This window comes from Hippocampus zosterae, chromosome 1, assembly GCF_025434085.1.
Source record: "Hippocampus zosterae strain Florida chromosome 1, ASM2543408v3, whole genome shotgun sequence".
Taxonomy (NCBI): Eukaryota; Metazoa; Chordata; class Actinopteri; order Syngnathiformes; family Syngnathidae; genus Hippocampus; species Hippocampus zosterae.
Window position 1 is genome coordinate 19,921,264 of NC_067451.1, and position 21,880 is coordinate 19,943,143.

At 43.3% G+C, this 21,880-nt stretch overlaps 1 protein-coding gene across 8 annotated transcripts; it reads left to right on the top strand.

Moving 5' to 3' along the window:
- The first annotated feature begins 796 nt into the window (after nucleotides 1-796).
- On the top strand, nucleotides 797-20,888 carry LOC127602848 (catenin delta-1-like). Of its 8 annotated transcripts, none has more exons than XM_052069226.1 (22): nucleotides 809-956; nucleotides 6,986-7,102; nucleotides 8,699-8,862; nucleotides 10,968-11,036; nucleotides 11,122-11,241; nucleotides 11,389-11,648; nucleotides 12,172-12,459; nucleotides 12,541-12,781; nucleotides 12,867-13,089; nucleotides 14,005-14,197; nucleotides 14,286-14,403; nucleotides 14,494-14,650; nucleotides 14,801-14,818; nucleotides 15,405-15,473; nucleotides 15,699-15,826; nucleotides 15,936-16,086; nucleotides 16,360-16,552; nucleotides 17,107-17,309; nucleotides 17,389-17,430; nucleotides 17,512-17,579; nucleotides 17,757-17,852; nucleotides 19,392-20,888. In XM_052069226.1, exons 3-21 carry the CDS (start codon nucleotides 8,704-8,706, stop codon nucleotides 17,814-17,816), a joined length of 2,760 nt encoding a protein of 919 aa, XP_051925186.1. In that variant the 5' UTR covers nucleotides 809-956; nucleotides 6,986-7,102; nucleotides 8,699-8,703; the 3' UTR covers nucleotides 17,817-17,852; nucleotides 19,392-20,888. The 8 variants fall into 8 exon arrangements, with proteins under 8 accessions (XP_051925188.1, XP_051925186.1, XP_051925182.1 ...); XM_052069222.1 differs by having other exon boundaries at nucleotides 17,757-17,811; XM_052069224.1 differs by having other exon boundaries at nucleotides 6,986-7,096; nucleotides 17,757-17,811.
- Nucleotides 20,889-21,880: the final 992 nt, after the last annotated feature.

A 21,880-nucleotide genomic window follows, 5' to 3' on the forward strand; every position in this document is an offset into this window, starting at 1 on the left:
CTGATACAATGAAAACTAGCAATTTTTTCCTTTCAATTCAGCACTAGCAGGTTATCAAACAACTGCTCAAAGTGCAGCAACCAAATAGTAGAACATATACATTTAGTCCAACTTGTGTGCTGAATTGTCTTACTAGTAAAGTCAAATAGCGTAATAGTTTAGCAAAGGTGGTCGACTGGTCAGCACGTATGCCTCATAGATCAGAGGTTGTGGGTTTGATTCCAGCGTGTAGAATTCTCTTGTCCTCCCCTCCTGCGTGGGTTTACTCCAGGTACTCTGGTTTTCTCACACATTCTAAAAAGATGCATGGCAGGTTAAGTGGACACTTTAAATTGTCCTTAGTCGTGATTGTGAGTGTGAATGGTTGTTTGTAGTGATGGTGATATGAAGCTCCTTGAAGCATTGAGGCTTTCCATGCAATATATTGATTCTCTTCCCACATTCAAATCACATCTCAAAACGCATACTCAGTTTAAATTCATCTCTCCTTTTATTATTTGTGTATCAGCTGTGCACTGACATCTTTACTCGGGTACAGAATCGAAATTTGAGCTACACTCAACACAGAGGACACACCACCAGTTGTTTTTTCTATGTGTCCCCTGCGATTGGCTGGCGACCAGTTCAGGGAATAACCAGCCTCCGACTCGACGACAGCTGGGATAGGCTCCAACAGTTCAGATAATGGATGGATGGGTATGGCCTCGACGCTTAACGGCTTGCCTTTATTAACCAGCAGCCCGCAACGACCTTTTTTTTTTTTACATGCGCTGTGTTTTTCAGTATTACGGTAAAAGCACTTCATTGCCCCCGCCCCCTCTTTGATAGAAAACTCTTTGATGTAGCCTGGCTGTTAACAAGCTTGACCCAGAAGCCAGGGAAGGAGGGGAGAGAGGAGACAAAACACACGCGAAACGGAATAGTACGGGGGGTTCCAAGGGCGTTGTGAAGATAAGGTAAGCGCACATAATAAGGCTGCTGAAATTATATGATGTGGCGTTTTTGTCGCGAAAATAGTGTGGGCACTGCAGCGTTTCTAAAAGGAGTGGTCACGTCCATCTGGAGACCACCGACAGGACTCGCGTAGGCTTCCTAAGTCTCTCTTTTCTTTTCCTTTTGTTTTCGGACACGCTACACGCTGAAACCGAATAAAGGTCGCTCGCCACCTTCTATTAAGCGACGATCGCGCGTGTTACCACAACGGCAAGCGAGAGAGGCGACCGTTAAAAGACAAGCGGCTGCTAGGCTAACACTAGCTGGAGTCTCGGCGGTGTGTTATTGTGATGCTAACGTAGCTCGACAGCCGAGCCAGGTCACACGGTCACTCCGAGCCGAGTGGGCCTGATTTGATGTCTAACCTTGTCATTTCTCATCGCGGTAGCGTTTGCATGGAACAACATCGCATATCTCAGGCGCTCCTTTTATTCGCGGAGCCCTTTTCTTTGATAATTGTTAAAATGTTCCCAGTCTGTTCATTTTCTACGCCGCTATGTGTAACGGGAAGCATCGTCTCAATGGGCAACTGCTAAACGGTTGGACGGCGATGATTCCGGATACTCTTTGAAATGAGGAATGTTTGCTCACACATAGTAACACATGACCATTTGTTTAACAGATTAACTAGGTCCTCTTCCCTTTTACAGATTTGTGCGTGTGTGTGTGTGTGCGTGCGCGCCTAGAAATCTGTATTTGTTTAGTTTGCGCATCTCGGCGTTGTGAACAAGATATCGAATCTCGCCGACAACTTGGGTAAAGCAAGGTTCTGGATGCCCAGAATTTTCCCATCTTTTCCTTTAATCCTAGAATTGGTAAACTGGTACGTGTTGTTATTTCGGTGGTGGTGGACCTTTTTCAACCTCGGGCTGTTAGTTTGTCAACCTGTTGGGTGTGTCCTGCTTATGGTCGCGACACGTGCATGGATGGGGAGGGCTAACTGTCGATTATAAGTCTCCTATTAGTCATGTTACTTTGTTGTAGTTATTGACGGAATAATGAATAAAAAAAATCTTGAAAATGTAGGTAGGGGTGTTCAGATCTTTTTTTGCACCCGAGTAGGAGTCCGAGTCACTTAAATTTGAGTATCCGCCGATACCGAGGCCACCTTCGAAAATTCCGGTCTCCTAACTTTTTTGCCACTTTTCATTTGCCATCATTGGATAACATTATCTGGTCAAGGGGGATGAAAAGGTACGGCTTTTCAAGATGAAAGGACAGTGTTTGAAATTACTGTGACTCCACTTTATGTACCTACGTCATCGCGCAATGAGGAGTATTGCTGACGTAAGTCTGTAGCTGCAAAATGGTAGCTTAATAAAATGAAAAAGATACAGATACGAATTGTTGTTTTTGTGAAGGATGACCGGTGGTGTTTTTAATTGATTTTGTAATTGTCCATTCTCTAATAAATTATGGGAATATATTCATAATAATATAATACCCTTCTATATGGCTAAACATAGAAATGAAGCAACTGGCCACTGTTTTGTGGAATTTTCTAAAAGCAAAAAACAGAATGAGCTCTTCAACTTCTCTTTAGTCTCTGCTAGCCACAATCAGGACCAGAACATCCACCACTGCCAGTTGCGATCTGGACCTCTGCATCATCAAAATTTACCACCCTACTTTGTGCGGCGTCAACCCTGTTTGCCTATGCTAACTTCTCATATACAGTACAAGCATTTAAATACATACACATTTTACAGAAATAACATAAAAATAAGATGACAGTGGAGAATAGGTGAGTTGTTAAGCAAATAGTTTGTTACGCTGAAAAGAATAACAAGTAGGCGTCTTTACAAGTGGAAAGAAAATCACAGAGGGTTCATTTTATAGGTAACGCATTGACTGATTTTGGCTGGTGGTCCTCTTGCTGCTTAGCATAGAGGTCTGTTAGTTTGTTAACCTGTTGATGGGTCCTGCGCAAATTTGATTTCATTGTGCAACACAGTCAGCTATTTTTGTAAGCAAGCATTTGTTAGGATACATATTAATAATAATTAGCGTTATTACTTCGATTTATGTGCAATTGTTGCCCTACTTGTTTTCCAGAAGGCTCTTCGTGTCTGGAATTGTCCTAATTTTTTTCTTTTTTTCTATTATCATTTTATAGTTAGTTTGTCTTTTATGTCAGCACTTTCTGCCCTGCTGCTAACTGACACGTGGTACAAATTGTATGCTGACCAGATGAAACAAGCTATAAATCGCGGAAAAGGTTTCAAAAGTGTTATCATCAGCCTTACCTTTAAACACTCAAAATGGCTTCCAGCTATCCCTTGTGTGAGGACAAGGCGAAGAGGAACTTGTCTTTGCTCACAAAGAAATGACAGACATAAATAACAAACAGCGAGAGCACAAGACTTGTTGCCTGGATCACTGGTATCTCAAACAAAATATAAACTAATGTTCTTTGTAGCTGTAGGTAATGTTTGTTAACTGGCTGTTTGAAAGTAGGGTAGCTTCATTAGCACCATTTAAACGACCCAAGGATGCTTAACAGAAACTCGTTTGTAAGTCAAATGTGTGTTATGATTACCATCTTAGTCTCTAGCAATTAGCCGACAGGTTTGACAGTGAACTGCAGCATGAGGGAGGTTTCGAGGAGATGTCCAACAGGCAGGACAGTCAAGGCAACTTGTTGGGTTGACGGCAGGGAAAGAAACCAGAGAAAGGTCTGGATTGCTGTTGGAAGCGGCAGAAGTTAACTGCTGATCAGTTATAGTTTGTATTAAAAATGGAGATCCGTGTGTTATGGAGCCAACAATGTAATGAAATGACCAGCAATGTCCTTTTAATTTTGTTTTATGATTTGATTAGCTTAAACTTCGATGAACATGTTGTGATTGTTGATGCCTGTTGTTGTGTGGCCTCTTGAGGTGTCCAGGTTAATCCGAAGGGGCCTCATGTCTGTGCATGTCTGTGAATATGGATGTTTGTGAGGACCTAAGTGGATTAATGGGCTAAAGCTTCAATCTCTTTACAAGCCACGCTCGTCTCCAGCTCGTGCCAGTGACATTACGCTGACAAAAATCATCAGCAGGCTAATGAGAGGAGGCGTATTTTCGTTTTGACATTGCGTTTGCTGCAGGGTTTCATGAAGTCGACAAATGCAACATTGTTGCCTGTGGCCGACTGGTTGCAGATGTCTGGGAGGGCCAAGTGAGTCATGCTGACTGATGGTTCAGAATCAGGTGAAACTGACTCGTGATGTCATGAGATCTTCGAGTTGCATGTGCGTGTGCTCAACTTTTTCAAGAAACCCTCCCTTGATGTTTTCACCACTTCTTTTCCATTCACCCATTTTTATGTTGTAGGACATGTGGTTTTTTTTCTTTCTTCCACACCCTTTACGAAATGTAGCGCATATCTTGGGGTGGGACTGCTAATGTCATGGGAGATTTGGACTGTTTTGTGTGTGTGTGTGTGTGTGTGTTTTAAAGTGCTCTATAACTACAGTTGACATAAAAAGTGAGACTCGAAATGGTTATTTACACAAATGTTTAGTTTTTTTTCTGTATTTCTGTGATGGTGTCTTGCGATGACAGGATACACATTTTTAAATGGAGTAAAAAAAAAATCGAACTTAATGCAACCCAGGCATAGATCTGGATGCTTACTACAATATGAGACTTCATGCAGCTTCAGCCAGCATTTTCCCCCCAGTATTCTTCACGTTTTGTGTATTCATTAGGGATTTAACCGATTAGTCAGTGAGTCACCTTCACACCTCTCTGCATTGAAGTTTAAGGCCAGGAGTCCACTAAATGTTTGGGCATCTCAACCGGTCGGTCAATTTCCAGTGGATTTTCGACTTGCCAGTCTGTTACCATTTCCAGAATCTGAGGGAAATGTCTGGCCAGTCAGGTGACGCACTCCTTGTACATCTAAACATGTCAAAGAGTATGGAACTAAGCTGATGGTGGATAATGATAGAATCGGTCACTTGAGCTATTCCGATCGCTGTTTGACATGGTGGCAGAGTTGAAAGTGCAATAAATTGGCAAATGTGAAACATTTAAATGACTAATCTTTTGCAAGTCTAATAAAGTCTAAACTATTTTCTGACACGCAAATCTACACCCGACTGGTTGCATTTGATGAGGCAATAGTGTTGTTTGTAGATGACACACACTTCGAAATAATTTTGTGCTCTGCTGCAAATACATTGTTTTCTATGCATCGCCTCCGATTAGGTGGTATTCAAAATAAAGCGACTTGGACATTGGTGCAAAAAAAAAGTGATTGGGACATCCCCAGAAACGGAAGAGTGATTCGTGGCTCACCACGGTAGCTCTCGCATCTCTTGCACTCACCTCTGATGTCAGATCCATAACATCCTGTTTGTCAGGAAGTAGGTTGAAGGGGAAAGGCAGGGGAGTGGCTATGGGACAGAGGCAATTGTTTTTGTTATTCAGTCACACTAGCCACCAGCCAAGGCCAAAAAAACCCAGCTGCGAACGGGAGAGGCGAGTGGAGGACAAGACTCAGTTACAGATTAGGATGGATGCAGCTCTGGGTCTTCGCTCTTGCCGTACTTGCTCTCACAATGTTGTCATTGTTCTGCCATCGCCCCCACCCCCAAAACGGACAGCTGCAAGTTCCCTCTTTTGACACAAAACAACAACTCTGACTGCTCTTGTCAAGAAATATCATAGTTTATAATTCATCTTGGATGAGTGACGGCTATCCTCATTACTGAAGGAGATAGTGTGTAACATGCTAATGATGATGATTATTCACCCTGTCTCGGGTTGAGATATGCAAGAAGCCTGTGTGTGTGTGCTGGTAAACTAGCAGTAAGTGGAGTGCGATGAACACTGGTCACACCAAGGTCATTTGCCTGTTGACGAGTGGGTGGGCCGCTGTGCTGAATTGACAGAAGACAATGTTAGGAATGCAAGATTAGCTTTTATCTTTAATTCACTTCAACTTTACTTATCTTGCCCCCTCCACCTCTTGTTTGCTCTTGCTCAGTCTCGTGTCTTTTTCCACATCCTTTCTTGCTTCTCGTTTGATTTGTTTGCAGCGCTGTCTGTCTGCAGGGTATAAAACAACCCAGGCCTGGTTTTGACCATATATGGCCATGTGTGGCAATGGATAGTCGTCGTCCCCCACACCCCCCACCCACGCTTCACTCCCTCCCACAACAGGTAGGAGGTCATAACTGTGGGACTTTCAAGTGACTATACCTTAAGACGCAAATGGCGGTTTTGGTTCTGACAAATTTCCTCACAGAGTTGTGAAATACTTCCCAGCCACTCCTTGTTTTCTCATCAGACCGTCCTGCCTTCCTCGCTTTCCATGCACCGAGCACAGCCCCCGTGCATGGCTGTGCGTGTGTTGATGTGCTGAGTCATTCGTCGGACAGACATACAGGAACCGACAATCGGCTTGCTTCATCTTCAAAGATAAAATGTTGTTGTAAAGAGTCAGTAACGGTAACTTCATTCATCATCTCTTCTGAATAAGTCGTCAGTATCATATTTGAACACTCCATTTTCCCTGCGCATTGACGCCTGCTGCCTGAAATTGAATTCTCTGTTTGATTTCCACGTGGCTTTGCATTTACAGTCCCCATCTGTGTCTGTACTTTGGCAACACACAGACCTATTGAGAAGAGTGAACCGACACCCCCCTCCTACTCTTTATACCTTGAATAACCGGTAACGCAGGTGTTTGCTAAGCAGTGGTTGTTTATTCACCTTGCAGGAGCCAGTTGACCAGGCACCTGAGGGTGTATCCGCTCCCTGATAAGAGAGTCTGAGGTGCCACTTGTTGGGCTCGAATAACAAAGTGTTCATCTCTGTTAGGGCTCAACCGAGATAACAGTGGAGCTTGGTGGATGGGTGTTTAAAACGAGGTCGCTCTGCTTGCGAGCAAACTCATCCACACTGACACATAGTCTGGCATTCTCACTATGTTGCCATTTTTTGACGGAGCCGTCCTTCACTGAAACACTTCTCTCTTTGTTTTCTGTCTCTGCGAGCAGCCCTCTGTTTCTGGGCTTGAGCCATGACTCGGCTTCTACCAATGAACAACTAGAGCTTCACCTCTGGCCTTGGTGTGATCTCTCACCTCTTCTGTCAAATCACGCCCACAGGTGAAGGTGTGTACTGTATTTCTGTGTTTGCTGACCCTCTCGGGTCAGTCGTGTATAAAATATTGCAAACAGGCCTCTCTACAAAAAGCTTCACCCTGAAGGTGTATGTTTAGTCATTCTAGTGTCCCAGAGAAAGCATGAAGGAAGCTGTGGGAAACGAATTTCAGTGGGTTGGTCTGACAATTATTTATTTATTCCAAGTGTCTTAATTAGTGATGAAACGATGAATCAATTAACTTCAGTTAGATTCATGAAAAACCTCAAACCCTTAACAGGATCAAATTAGCTTCAGGGACCAGTGCATGTACAAATGAATCGGTGCATTGGTGGCAAGACAGGAGGAAAGACTCTGTAAAAGACAAAGTTTGGTGTAATTTGAAAAAAGTGCAGTCTGTACTCAAAAGCGGAAGTAACATACCACAGTATGTCTACAATCGGCAACACAAACTATCCATGTCAAATAATTTTAGATTATTTATACGATATGCCTACCACCGTAAGTTAGAGTGCACTGTAAAACCCCTGCAAGAGGTCAAGGATTGGTGCAGCCACTAGCGTACTTGCAATTGCTTTCCTGAACAAAAGGTAACAAATGCTGGCCCTGCAAGCAGCTATAAATCCTGAAAAAGGTGGTCTTTACAAATGATGATGATGATGATAATGATATCTACAGAAATCGGGACCTCACAGCAATCGCTTGCTCACATTCATAGTTGTACTGCTGCGGCCATAACTGACGCTCAGTCACTCAACATGCAGCGAAGCTAACGGTTAGCCAATTACAGGCCAACTGCTAGCATGAACTATAAACTCTCATTTGTTGACTTGCACGTCACTCATTACGGGCCCGCCCCCACCGTTTCAAGCCACACACACTCAAAATCACAGATATGAATATGTTTGACATGAGGATGGCGACCCCAAATGTGAAACAATACCTTGTGTGCACAATTTGTTTAATAATGCAAAATCATTTTTATCCAATTAATCAATGGGATAATTGATTCTAGAAATATTTGATGAATGCAGCCCTCGTGTCTTTGTTCATCTATCTATGCCAGCAAATAGTGGCAGAAAGAATTTCCTTATGTATCCACTTTTCCTGACATTTCATTTTTTTCTCATGTAAGAACGCCTCCCTTAGCTTGGTTTCATTGACAAACAATCTAAAGCTGATTATGTGGAAAGCGATTATTTTTGAGTTGTAATTTAGTATTTTCCTCTACTAAATCACTGATAAGTGGAAATAAATATCAGAAGTGCATTTGTTTTTCAACGATGCAAGAATATTTGCAGTCAAAACACTAACATGTTTTCCCCAGACAGTATTGTATGGTGTTGTCAGAAACCATCACCCCATTCCACGTATTGTGTGGAAGAGAGAGGGGGAGGGGGTGATGATCATAAAGACGAATCAGCTCTCACTTCCATTATGGTTTTTGCTTATCCATTTCTTGTGTGATTTAATTTTTAAAAAAATAAATAGTACTGTATGTCCCTACGCTCAGAGAAATCACCCTTTTAGGTCATAGTTAGTCCCCAGATCCCTCAGATTTTATGTATAATGTGTAATGCCCCCTCTCTCCCCTCGGGGTGGTGTAGTGTGTATGGAGCAGTGTGAGAGCGCAGCAGCTCTGCTGGAGTCGGTCAGGGAGCAGGAGGTGCAGTTTGAACAGCTGACCAGGGCGTTGGAAGAGGAGAGGAGGAGAGTGGGTCTCTCTGCCACCAGCCCTTCGGCGCTGGGTTGCCCGCTCCCTCACACACAGGTAAAAATGACTACACCAAAAATTCTAGTCCGCAGCCTTTTGCCTCCATGTTACCACGCTAAAATCCTCAAATATCTGTATCATCGCCTATTGATCATCATAATTAATGCATCGTTTTTTTCTACTGATCTCAGTCATCCAGTAAACCTTCTCTGATCTTTCCACCGGTGCGATACTTAGTGTGATTATCTCATCACATCAGTCTGCATTTACAACGCAATGTCCAAGACCCATTCATCCCAAAAAAAAAAGGCGCATCTAATGTTAACATTTCTGAGGTCATCATCATCATCATTGTCGCACTCTTGCATTATGCCTTTACCGTCACTCACCACAAGCAACTTTTGTCAACCCCTTATACGGAATCTCAGTCATTTACCGGTACTTCTTCCTGTTCCAGCATGTTATGGAATGCGGCCATCTGTCATCTGTCGCATGCACACAGACCTGAAATTCTTCACCTTTTAAGTCTGCATTTCTGTGTTGTGCGTAGAAATTCATTACATGTGAGATCTGTGTTGGCCATCCATTGATGTAGGTCCTTTCGGGAAAATAAATGGATTTGGATTTTAAGTGTTTTACGATTTGGTAGTCATTTCTGACTCTGTTGCTAATCAAGGTGGCAAAGTACGATTTGTCACGAGGTATATAGTAAGTCAAACACTACAATCTTTAAGACTAATCCGAGAAAAATGCTATTTTGAGGGGTTTTTTTTTTCTGATGGTCAGTCCTGATTACATGCTCCTGCCTAACTCCTAACTGCTGTTGTACAGACGCTCCTGTGCTGAAAGATTATACCCTGGTCAACGTTTTTATTTGATTTATTTTAAGTCAGAGATGCAAGTGAAGTTTTCTCAAAATCTTTATTTTTTTGGGGTGGTTTTAAATCTGCACTTTTTTTCTCTAGCACATCAGGTTTTCATCATATTACTACTACTAATTAAATAATATATATTAAGTAATTATGAATAAAGGGTCAAGTTCAGCAGCAGGTGGAATTTCTTGTGGAATCATACCTGTAAATTACAACACATGGTAAAATCTGTCTTGCGGATGCTTTTATATGTCAAACTTGAAAACAACAAAAAAAAGAAAATGTCTCAAAAAGCTGCTGTGCTAGAAAACAAGTGACGCCGTATTTTAAATTGCTGTCAAAAATATATTTAGGGGCACACAAACCCATCTCCGATTTCAAATTTGCTGTTGACTTGTATTATCAACAAGCCCTGTACTTTGTTTTGGTGATCTTGTGTCATTGAACTTTAAGGTCACGTTGTTGCTGTGTTAAGAGAGACAGTTCAGGCATCTGCGGCAGCAGAGATGAAAAGTTTAAAATTCCATCTGTAAATATTATTCTTCATTTGGACTCACTGGCATTTATAAGATTGTTTTGACTGTGTGAATCCTTGGACATTTTTGATTAGTTAGAGGCCCCAAAGATAAAGAGCAAACCAGTGCCAAGCAGTTTAGCTTTATGTTGAGTGGATTTAATTTCCAATGAGACTGGGACAACTGTCTCATGCCTGTTCTCTGAACATTGCTTTAAATTCAGGTCACAGTAGATGATATTATGGGAAGGGCTGGATTTAGAGGAAATTGGCCCTTCTCATGAAACTCCACTTCCCATTTTTTAAGAAATGAAAAACAATGCCGTTACTTAAAGTGCTACTATTTGCACGGAAGATATTTTGAAATATTCCAAAGTGTAGGAATTGCCACAGAATACCAGCGGTATTCATCCCTAAGTAATTCATCTTGACGTGACTGCTGATACCGTAATTGAGGCTATTGTGTCGCATGAAGCCAAGTGTTACTCAAGGCTAGTCCACTCTGTGGTATATATAGGATGACAGACATCAATTATGTAACGGATTGGAGGAGGAAGTAGGGTGTAAGGTTGAATGGCTTCACTCCAAAATGTCCTCGTGCATTTCTTGCAATGTTTCAAAGACCATACATACACAGGCATGGTTGAAGGACCTTACTGTTGTTGTGTGTTTCTTAAGAGACTTGACTGGAAAAAATGTCTCAACCTCACACTTGTTGCTGCCTCAGCAGAGTTGTTAGTTGTGCACAATTTGAAATTATTTCTGTTACATTCCAGAACGGGTGTTTCGGGGATGTGGACATCGAACGACTGAAATTAACAGACTCCTACATAAACGGCACACAGGTACCTGTTGTTAGTTTTTGAATGTGTGTGTGTAAATATTGAGTGAGTATTTAGTGGTTCTAATTCATGGTTGCTTTTGTTACAGTACAGAATGGTGGACCCAGTGCACGGCGCTCTCGATGAGAGCTACACACCAGAGGACGACGCTCATGAGGCACACTCTGTGTTTTCGGAAGAAGGAACCACACGCCGGCTCGATAACGGGGTGGGTAATATGTGCCAAATAATAGAATTAATGTAATGCGGATAAATGTAGTCGTTTGGCATCATACATTGCCCCATGTGGATAAGTAAAAGCTTTCACGAGTCTGAAAGAATCTTGAAAGCACATTGTCTCCAATCCCTGTCACAGATGAAGAAACCCATCTCGCGCACAGTCCTGCCGAATGACTCCATGTCAATCAATGGCAGCATGTCTGTGTCTGGTATGAGCGGCTACAGTGCCACACTGGACCGTCCATACAGACAGGTCGGAGGAGACTACCCTACTGCCACGGTGCCCAGAAACTACCACTACGGACCTGTGGGAGTTTATGATGACTACAGGGGAGGACCGCCGTCAGAGGCATACACAAGTTTGAGCAGAGGCTCGCACATGGATGACCGCTACAGGTACCAGACCCCCGTGTCCACCCTTAATAACAAGTTGCGCTAATTCAAATTATATTTTGTTCTGCTTTTCTGCCAATGTGTGTCACAATTGGGTCACAGTGACGCACAGTAATGCAAGATTCAATTTGGCACTTGCGAAATGTGGGCAAAAGCCACCCCGACACACACACACACACACACACACACACTTGAAGACATCACAATACATGCCCCCCCAATAATAAAGGGTAATCTTGACATTTAGCATAGATTTAATGTTCCCACTAGTTCAAGTAAAAGAAAGAAATGGACAGAGTGCATGGTTGATTGTGGCTCTACTTTTTTGTGTTTCGCTACTGGAACAGCCACATATGAAAGCTCATTTCTACATCAAATTTTGTTTTGCAACACAAAGCAAAAAAATACAAATATGTCTAAACGATTTGTCATATTCCGAAACTTGTAAGTTGGGCCACGTGCTAGTCAGGGTACCACCGTTTTTAGGTGTTTATCACAGACATTTTTTGCTCCCCTCTTTACGCAGGCCGGTTGATGGCTACAGAACTTTGGATTCTGGTTATCGGGCCCCAAGCCGCCAGCAGATGGACCCCTATGCAGCACAGCCCCAGGTGGGCAGGGGAATGAGGGCCATGGGCTCAGCAATAGACATGCGATACGGCCACGGACACTATGGTTTGGAAGATGACCAGCGGAGTGTGTGCTATGACGAGTACGGCATGGGGCCTCCGCCCATGCACCCCGGAGGTTACGGCACCATGCCACGGCTAGGCCCTGGCCCTGGCCCTGGTGGTATGGATAGACGAAGACTCAGGTAAAGCAGCACAGAGTATCGTGTACAAGCCAAATTTGCAGACAGTACAGTACAGCATTTAACTCATTGTGCACCATACAGGAGTTGTGAAGATACTCTGGATGGTGATATGGGAGGAGTTGATTCATATGCCTGGGGTGTTCCCATGAGTCTGGAGCGAGGAAGCATGGCTTCTTTAGACAGCACACTGAGGAAAGGCCCTCCCTCCTCATGGAGACAACCAGAGCTGCCAGAGGTGATCGCCATGCTGAACTACCGCCTGGATCCTGTCAAAACCAATGCAGCGGCCTTCCTCCAGCATCTCACATTCAAAAATGACAAGGTAAAATGGAATCTGCCATAAGTTAAAACCATGTTACCCTAAATTCTCCCATCTTGTTTTGCTCAGTTTATTTGTCTTTTTTCAGGTTAAGTCGGAGGTGCGACGTCTGAAGGGTATCCCGGCCTTAGTGTCAATGCTGGACCACCCCAGCAAAGATGTGCACCACTCGGCCTGTGGAGCGCTGAAGAATATTTCATATGGACGTGACCCAGACAACAAGATCGCAATCAAGAACTGTGATGGCGTGCCAGCGCTGATCCGATTATTGAGGAAGACTCACGATCAGGACCTAACTGACACCATCACAGGTTCTTAACCTTGGTTTTTTTTTCACCTAACATGTATAAATAAACTCAATTGATATTGACGTATAAACATGCCAAACATAATGAGTAGTACAATCAAATACATATGTTTATTGGGCCAGCTGTTGGCAAATATTTACAGTTATGGTGTGGCTGACAATCATAACAATACAGTCAGAAGATTAGTTGACACCTCACAACTCTGAGGTTGGGTAGTTAGAAACCAGGCTCCGGGCTTTCTGTGTAGTTTCTCCTCCCCTTACTTGGGTGGGTTTCTACGGCTTCTCAATTGTCCATATGCGCAGTGCCTTGTCCAGTTGTAAGCTGCTGTGGGTTGGAAACCAGTCCAAGGTGTACCCAACTCTTGACCAAAGTAAACTTGGATATTCTCCAGCTCACTTGTAATCTAAACGAGGGCCAATGGTACATAAAATGTATTTATAATCATCGTTATAAAGTGAAACCATCATATTTACATGATGGCGTTTTTGTAGCCCCAAAACAGAGACGACTCTAGGATATATGGGCTTTCTTGACAAAAAAAGAATGCATATTTTTCCTGTTTAGAATTTTCATACAGTAGCATGCTCTCCACGCAAATGACTCACAGATTTCATTGAAAGAGAAGTACAGGCGCCACTTCATTGCAAACTCCAAGGCAATATGCAATGCGCCCTCTAGATCCCTCAGTATTGTAGTTGCTGATCCTTCGAAAACGAGCACCGTGACACTTGCATGCTTTAGTGGCTCCCAGAAGGGTTTGGTTTCACCCAAAAACGTAAATCAGTTAGGTGAAATTTATTTCAAAACACAGCCCCATTACAGTAGGAGTTTATATTGGATAACAATTTTGTTTAAATGATCTGTTTGGGAGAGTGCTACCCAGTTCCATGGGCAGTAATGTTTCTGTCATGCCAGGCACAATGTGGAACCTCTCATCCCACGACTCTGTGAAGATGGAGATAGTGGACCACGCCCTGCACGCTCTGGCAGACGAGGTGATAGTGCCCCACTCAGGTTGGGAGCGAGGGTGCAACGGCGGAGAGGAAAGCTGCAAACCACGACATCTGGAGTGGCAGACCGCCTTGACCAACACCGCTGGCTGCCTGCGGTATGAGAGCGCCAGAGGAGGAACGCAGCCGAAGGACATATTTAGACAAACCCTAATCACATGTTCAAATATCTCCTATGTGCAACAGAAATGTGAGTTCGGAGCGCAGCGAGGCACGACGGAAGCTAAGGGAGTGCACAGGATTGGTGGATTCGCTGATGTATGTCGTGCAGTCACAGATCAACCGCAAAGATGTGGACAATAAGGTCATTAGGAAGTTCAGAAATACGGTGGTTCCGTTTAACTGCCTCGTAAAACTAAACCTTTCTCTTCATATATTTCTGTCTGTTCTGCAGTTAGTAGAGAACTGCATGTGCCTCCTAAGGAATCTGTCCTATCAGGTCCATCGCGAGGTGCCCAGCTGTGAACGCTATGCAGAAACCACGCCCGTCAACCATGGCCCTGCACCAGGCTCGAACAAGGGGGGCTGCTTTGGCTCCCGAAAGGGGAAAGGTCAGTATCAAACCACCTGATGGCCCGGGTTTAGAGTCTTCAGCTTGTTGGTGGTGGTTACACTGTTGCAGTTTTTCACTCTGCTTTCTTCTTCCTCTCCGTCCCTCCCTTTGTCTCTGCTCCCTCCTTGCTTTATCCCTGTCCTAATAGATGAGTGGTTTTCCAAAGGTAAGATTTCCCTTGGTGCTATGATGATATGAGCGTAACTAACAGAATGTGGTTCATTGGCGATAGAAGGCTGGCGTGACACTTCAGGTTAAAATGCACCATTCCGTTAATGCCCATGTCCAATTTATTTTTGTGTGTTTACATTTTTACGGGTCACGTATTTGATCTGGCTGTGTTTACACACTACGCATTAGAAAAAACATGCACAGATTCCCAAATTGCATGTAAATAATGTACTCAAGCAGCAACGGCAGATAATGTCAACACATGAATACAGCTATTAAACATTTTGTCGGCCAGGGCTGACGTTTGCCACCATTGATTTGAATTGTGGTAAGCCCACCTACACACACACACACACACACACACACACACACACTCACGCACATGCACGGCCTGAAAATGAGTTCTTCACAAACCCCACAGCATACTCACTGGGCTTTCCTCGCTGGTGCATGATTTGCATGATCGCTTTCACGCCACTGGGAACATAAATGCACAGATTTTTGTTGTTGTTGTTAGATTAAAACATTTGTATCTCACCTGTCATGTGTTCCCCTTTTGTTTTGTTTTTGTGTGACTACAGGAAAGAAAGATGGAGATGATGGAAGTGCAGATCAAGTTGACATTCCAAAGAGAACAATACCTGCCAAAGGTGTGTGTTTGTTGGTACAACGGAGCCTTGTTAGAAAAGCGCTATCTAATCACAAGCTCCGCTTTTAAAACCTTGTCGTATGCATACCTGTGTTTAATAATGATTGTCCCACTGAATAGAAATCAGTATTTACTGACTGTCAAGTCAGTCAGTAAATGTGTTTTAGCAACATGACACACATGAAGTTAACTGGGGGAAAAAAATGTGTGTGCACGTTCGTGTCAGGTTACGAGCTGTTGTTTCAGCCTGAGGTGGTTCGAATTTACACGTCGTTGCTCAGAGAGAGCAAGAACCCTTCGGTGCTGGAAGCCGCTGCCGGGGCCATCCAGAACCTGTGTGCAGGGCGGTGGACTGTAAGTATTCCGAAAAACAAATTTCCTTGTTCCTTGTGAATTTTCATCTTCGGTTTAATAGCTGAAGTAAATACAGTCTTAACTTTTTTTTTTTTGGTTTCCACATCAGTACGGCCGTTACATCCGGGCCACTGTGCGTCTGGAGAAGGGTCTTCCCATGATGGCTGAGCTGCTGGCTCACGGCAACGACCGTGTTGTGCGGGCCATGTCTGGAGCTTTGAGGAACCTCGCCATCGACAACAGGAACTGCGAACTTCTTGGTAAGATCGCAGGATGTTCCTTAAATCGATGTCTTCAATATTTGTTCCAATTTGCCATGCTTGCGTTTAAGAAGCGTTTAAGCGTGTGACGGAAAAGTGGTTATAGGACTGCACGACTGTCCAGGTTTTATGTTATGTGTTGTGTTTATTATTTTGCTTTATGTTAACTGTTTTGTAAAGCGCTTTGTTACAGCTGCCGCTGTTGTGAAAGCGCTATATAAATCAGCATGTATTGTGTGTATTGTAAGAAGCTGAATTGTGTTTCCTCTGCAGGTTTACATGCAGTGCCCCACCTTGTGGCCAACCTACCTGGTGGCCAGAACCTGTCGGGGCGCGCCCTGTCGGAGGAGACGGTGGTGTCTGTGCTGAGCACACTCACAGAGGTGCTCGGCAACAGTTTGGAAGCAGCTAAGACCCTTCGAGCCTCGCAAGGCATAGAGAGGCTTGTTCTCATTAACAAAGATGGGTAAGCAAGAAGCACGGACACCTTTGAGATTCATGACAGTGTATAAAACTTGTTTTTATCATGAGCCACTACCGGCTGGGGATGTTGATGACAACAGTATGAACCACATCAAGATATGCAGTAATTGCTACGGTTTTAACGATAAGCCAAAAATCGTGTGGAAGTTTCTGGCCTGTGCCTTGGTTTTAAAGTCATGAAGCGGTTCATATTGGCAGAGACAGAAAAGAGATTTGCAGAAGCTGAGATGCAATGTTGATTTCGGTCACAGCGTGCCGTCTTCCTTGACTGCCACCATCTTTATCTGGATTAATTCTGTGGAAGCAGTTGTGTTACTGGAGCTTAGTTGGCAAATGTGGCTGCTTCTTGTTTAAGTCGATCATGTCTGTATTGATCTCATGACAGCCCCATGCATGTTAGAGGGGGCATCCACCCAAGAAAAATTGCTTTCACAGGTGGAATCTGGCCTGTGCTTAATGGACTATTTCTTAGCCTAGATGTGACTTTTTTTAAATGTACATATTTAATTGTCTCTCTCCCTCTCTCTCTGTATACAGCAAGCGGTCTGACCGTGAGGTTCGAGGGGCAGGCCAGGTGCTGCAGCTCGTGTGGGCCCACAAGGATCTTCGTCGGCCTCTTGAGAAAGATGGCTGGAAGAAAAGTGACTTCCAGGTCAACCTAAACCCCGCCCTCGCCAACGGCCCGAACACTCGATCCAATGGCACATACGGGGACACTACCACACCACTGCTGGACAGAGGTGTTTATTTGTCTTGAGCGCTGTGTGTAACTGCTCAGAGAATCATCAACTGAGCTCACGTTGTTTTCTACGCACACAGGGGAAAAGCGAAACATGATCCCACTAAATGACCTCGGCTCCGGTAGGTGTTATTCTTCTTTTCATTCCAAGATGCATGTTCGATTTGTGTGAAGTAAAATGTCACACTTGTCGCGTTTCTCAGAGGCTTACTCGACACTGGACCAGAGGGAGAGGAGACACACCCTCGACGACACCACAGACACTTTACCGGTACTTTTTTTGAAACACTAACCATGTGCTTATTGGACTGCTCAGTCAGCAACATGAAACCTTGGCTTTGCCTGACTTTTGACTTTTTAAACCTCACAATTAACAATTTCTAACACTAGCTCCCCCCTTCTCTCTCTGACTCGCTCTTCTCTCTCTTTCCCACTGGTTGTCTCTCAGAGAGGGGTATATGGGGGAAGAAAGGGCTCCCTGCCTCTGTTGGACTCCTATGATGGTTAGCCCATCCCCCTACCTCCCTCTGCATGTAACAGCATGGTATGTCTTACTGACTTCTCATCCTGCATGCACCTCCGGTGTTTCTTGGTCCTCTTCTGACGTCAAACCCTTCACAGCTAACTATTTGTTATTGGCATAACAGAAGCCTGCTTGAGGTCTATCCAATGGCCCCACAACGTGGTATTCTGTTTCCACTTGTGACCTGGGCCAATCATTCCGATTGTGGGGGATAACGGTTGAGAAAGTGACATCCCCAAAAGGTGTATAATGGCCTAACCCTAACCCTAACCCTAACCCTAACAAGAAAGCATAACTTTTGTATAAGCCCCTCCCCCCTGATATAGCTCCTTGGCACTAGCAGTACTTTTATATGTATGTGACAGAACCTTTCAGTGAACAACGGGGGATAGTTTAGGGGAGGAAAAAAAAAATCACAAAAACAATGAATCGCAAATAGGCATGAACACTAGAGCACAAGGACTTGTTTCTATTGTCTGAACTCCAACATTGAATGAGAGACAGACACGAATGCATTCCTCTGTGTCTTTCGTCCTCTTTGTCTTTCCTCCTACATTAACTTGATCCGCAATTTTTTTGTGCTGAATGCAATTTGATTGTCAATTGAAAAAGCTTTTGACATTGTGGAGTTTTTTTTTTAGTACCGTAATTAAATGACTAAAACCAATAATCAGTAAGGTAACTTCGTACCAACACAGACAATCTCACAGGTCCCTTTCAGCAATTATGCAGACAGAGAAAAATCTGTCAGAGAAGAGGGGTACAGACAAAAAAAAAAATATTCTTTTTAAGGTTTTAAAATGTGAGTGCCAACCACACGCGATAGAGACAAATACAATTACACTAGATAAATGCTCAGGATATGCTTTGAGTGGCATCCGACAAAACGGACCTTTGCTGATTTTGATTGCAGAGGTGGTAAAAACGCTCAAATGTATTCCAATTGCCAGTGCAGGGAAATACCAACATGCTAGGGTGGTTATGAACTCGACTAGTTATATAACTAGCAACAGTTGGGCAGATGGTGAGCAATTCTTCAAAATTGAGGCTTTGAACCTTTTAATATAATTCCTAATCAACATTTACTGCCAAATTGAACATAAAACAAAGAAATATATTTAACTAAAACACGGTAAATGAAAGCTCGCTAGCTTAATGTTGGCACGCAATGCAAAACATGATAGACGGGTTAATGAATGTGCAAAGAGTGACTAATAATGTGGCTTACTGGGAAGCAGAGACCAGATCCATGTGCAGTATATCTGTATTGTACTGTCCCAGGTGGCCACGGTGCACATACCACAGAGAGCAGCACAAAATCCATTGAACTGAAGCAAAAACGTTTTACGTCGTACATTCTATGTAATCATGTCATGACTATGTTCAGAGAATAGGAGTTTTTCAGTGAATAACAGAGGATCGGTTAAAAAAGTAGCAAAGTGTTTTGAGCGTTTTGGTGGAAAAGGTCTAGTGATTTCAGTTTTTAGGCTAAGAACCATAAAAGTTCCCTCAAACCGTTTTACAATTTAATTTAAGTTCAAATTGTTGTTGTTCATGCAGAAAAACTGATCGTGTGCATCACCCAGACTGGGCCATCCCTGCCTGACCACTGCTACTGAGAAGGGAGGGTGGGAGGTTATTTTCTGTCGTCTTCTCCCCCTTCTCCTGCCGGACCAATTGGATCGCGAGACGACTGTTTGGCATCCAAAGAACATATTTTTTTGTGTTGCAGGCAAACATGTTGCAGCTTCAACACATACAAACCTGTGCCCCCCCCCCCTCTTTTTATGATTATCAATTTACCATAGCAACAAAATTCTCGTTTGTGTTAAGTTATGAATTTCTAAAGGCAATCATCTTTGTTGACAATCATTTGATTCCTGTGTTGTCCTGCTTTTGTATGTTTGCTATTATCAATGTTGTCGTCAGTTATTTTGCTGCCAATGCCTGCATCCTAACACAAGGGGCTTGTGTGTAGACTTCAGTGTAGGTTATATACTGTACATATACAGAGAAAATTAGATAACTAACTGCATACATTTTGGCTGGTTTATTTAAATGGTTCCTTCACGGGGATCGCTGGGAGATCGGGGCGTGGCCGTCGAACCTGATGAGTCGCCGCTGTTGTTTGAACCGGAGTTGTTTTGTCTAGAAGGACTTTCTCTCGTTGCGATGGGAATGTGTGTAGACGAGAGCAGGTGTGTGTTTATTCCGAATACACCAAAATGTGTGCGTATCTGATTGTGCATTTGGAAGGGGAAAAATGCTGATGGACCTTTTTTTTTTTGTTTCCCCAAGTGTGTTTTTGTCAGGCCTGACCCAGGACAATACATTTGCTCATTTGTTCTTGAGTCAGTTTAGATATCTTGTTCTCCTTTTCCAATTTTTTTCTTGAGTTTGTTGTGCATTACCAGTTTTATTTTCTCCTGAAATGGAAGAAAATCCAAGTACCTGTCTGCTTTTAATCCCAAATTTGGCTGAATAATTGTGGTACATGAAACTAGCATTTGCGTCGTTAAACCACTAAGACTTACCGGTAATCATTTATTCTCAACTCTGCGTTTCAAGATTCAATTTCATAATTCATTGACAGAGTTTTTGTATCTGACCTGGAGTCACTCGCACATGTTTGGTGGTTTACCTCCAAATAAATAAATAAATATGCGAAGTGTATTTGCTTAGAAGAGACTCAAGTCTGTACAGTCTGAGTTGCATTTTAATTTAGGTGGATGCGATGCATATTTTCTTTGTGATCCATTTTTCTGTTGTGTATTCCCACTATTCTGTCTGTCTGATTCACCCACTCTTTTTGCAGTGGGTGGGTGAGATCCATATGCAATTTGTTTTACAGCGTTGTTGAATCGAAACCACTCTTCCCCCTCCCAAATTTCACCCAGTTCTCCACAGACACTATATTTGTTATGTTGCCTATCCATGTAAAATTATTACATAACATTCATACCTGCCTTGGCTCTGACAAGTTGCTTTTTTTTTCAATAAAGTATGTAACTGGTTATTCTGATGTTTTGATAAATAAAGATCGTTTCTTAGACAGCATTTGCTTATGCCTGGTTGCTGTGTTTAATTTTGTCAACCATTCAGATTACACTGTGACACTATATAGGTAAAAGTGTAAGATTCAAGTCAAGTCAACTGTATTTATAGAGCACTTTCAAACACATACATACAGTGCTGGGAATGATTATTTCTCTATTCTTGTCATCTCTGTGTGGTATTCAAATTGTTTTGATTAACTGAAATCTTTGTGTGATAAATATGCAAAGAACACGGCTATGGGGCAAATATTTTTTCACGGCACTGGGCTTGCATCCTTGTTGAATTAGTCTGCAGGTCAGATGCAGATAAACAAGAATTGTAGTGTGACTGACTTCAAATAGTACTGATGATCCTATCCTGAATCCACATCATGTAAGTATATAGACAGATTGTAGATATGTCGATGGCTTTTGGTGAAACTTTCTGGACCGAAAAAAAGAATGCTAATTTGGGGGGTAAAAAAAGCATGTTTGTGGCTACACCATGAACGACTCCGTCATGGTAGCTCCCCCCAATGTTGTTTAACATTCTTTCGCGTCAAAGTAGGACCACTATTATATTCATTCATTCATCTTCCTAACCGCTTGATCCTCACTAGGGTCGCGGGGGGTGGGGGGGGGGGCGCTGGAGCCTATCCCAGCTGTCTCCGGGCACTAGGCGGGGGACACCCTGAATCAGTTGCCAGCCAATCCCATGGCACACAGAGACGAACAACCATTCGCACTCACACTCACACCTAGGGACAATTTAGAGTGTTCAATCAGCCTGCCACGCATGTTTTTTGGAATGTGGGAGGAAACCGGAGCACCCGGAGAAAACTCACGCAGGCCCGGGGAGAACATGCAAACTCCACACAGGGAGGCCGGAGCTGGAATCGAACCCGGTACCTTTGCACTGTGAAGCCGACGTGCTAACCACTGGACTACCGGGCCGCCCCACTATTATATTAATATATATTATATTAACTCATTCAGTACCAGCCAATTCTGGAC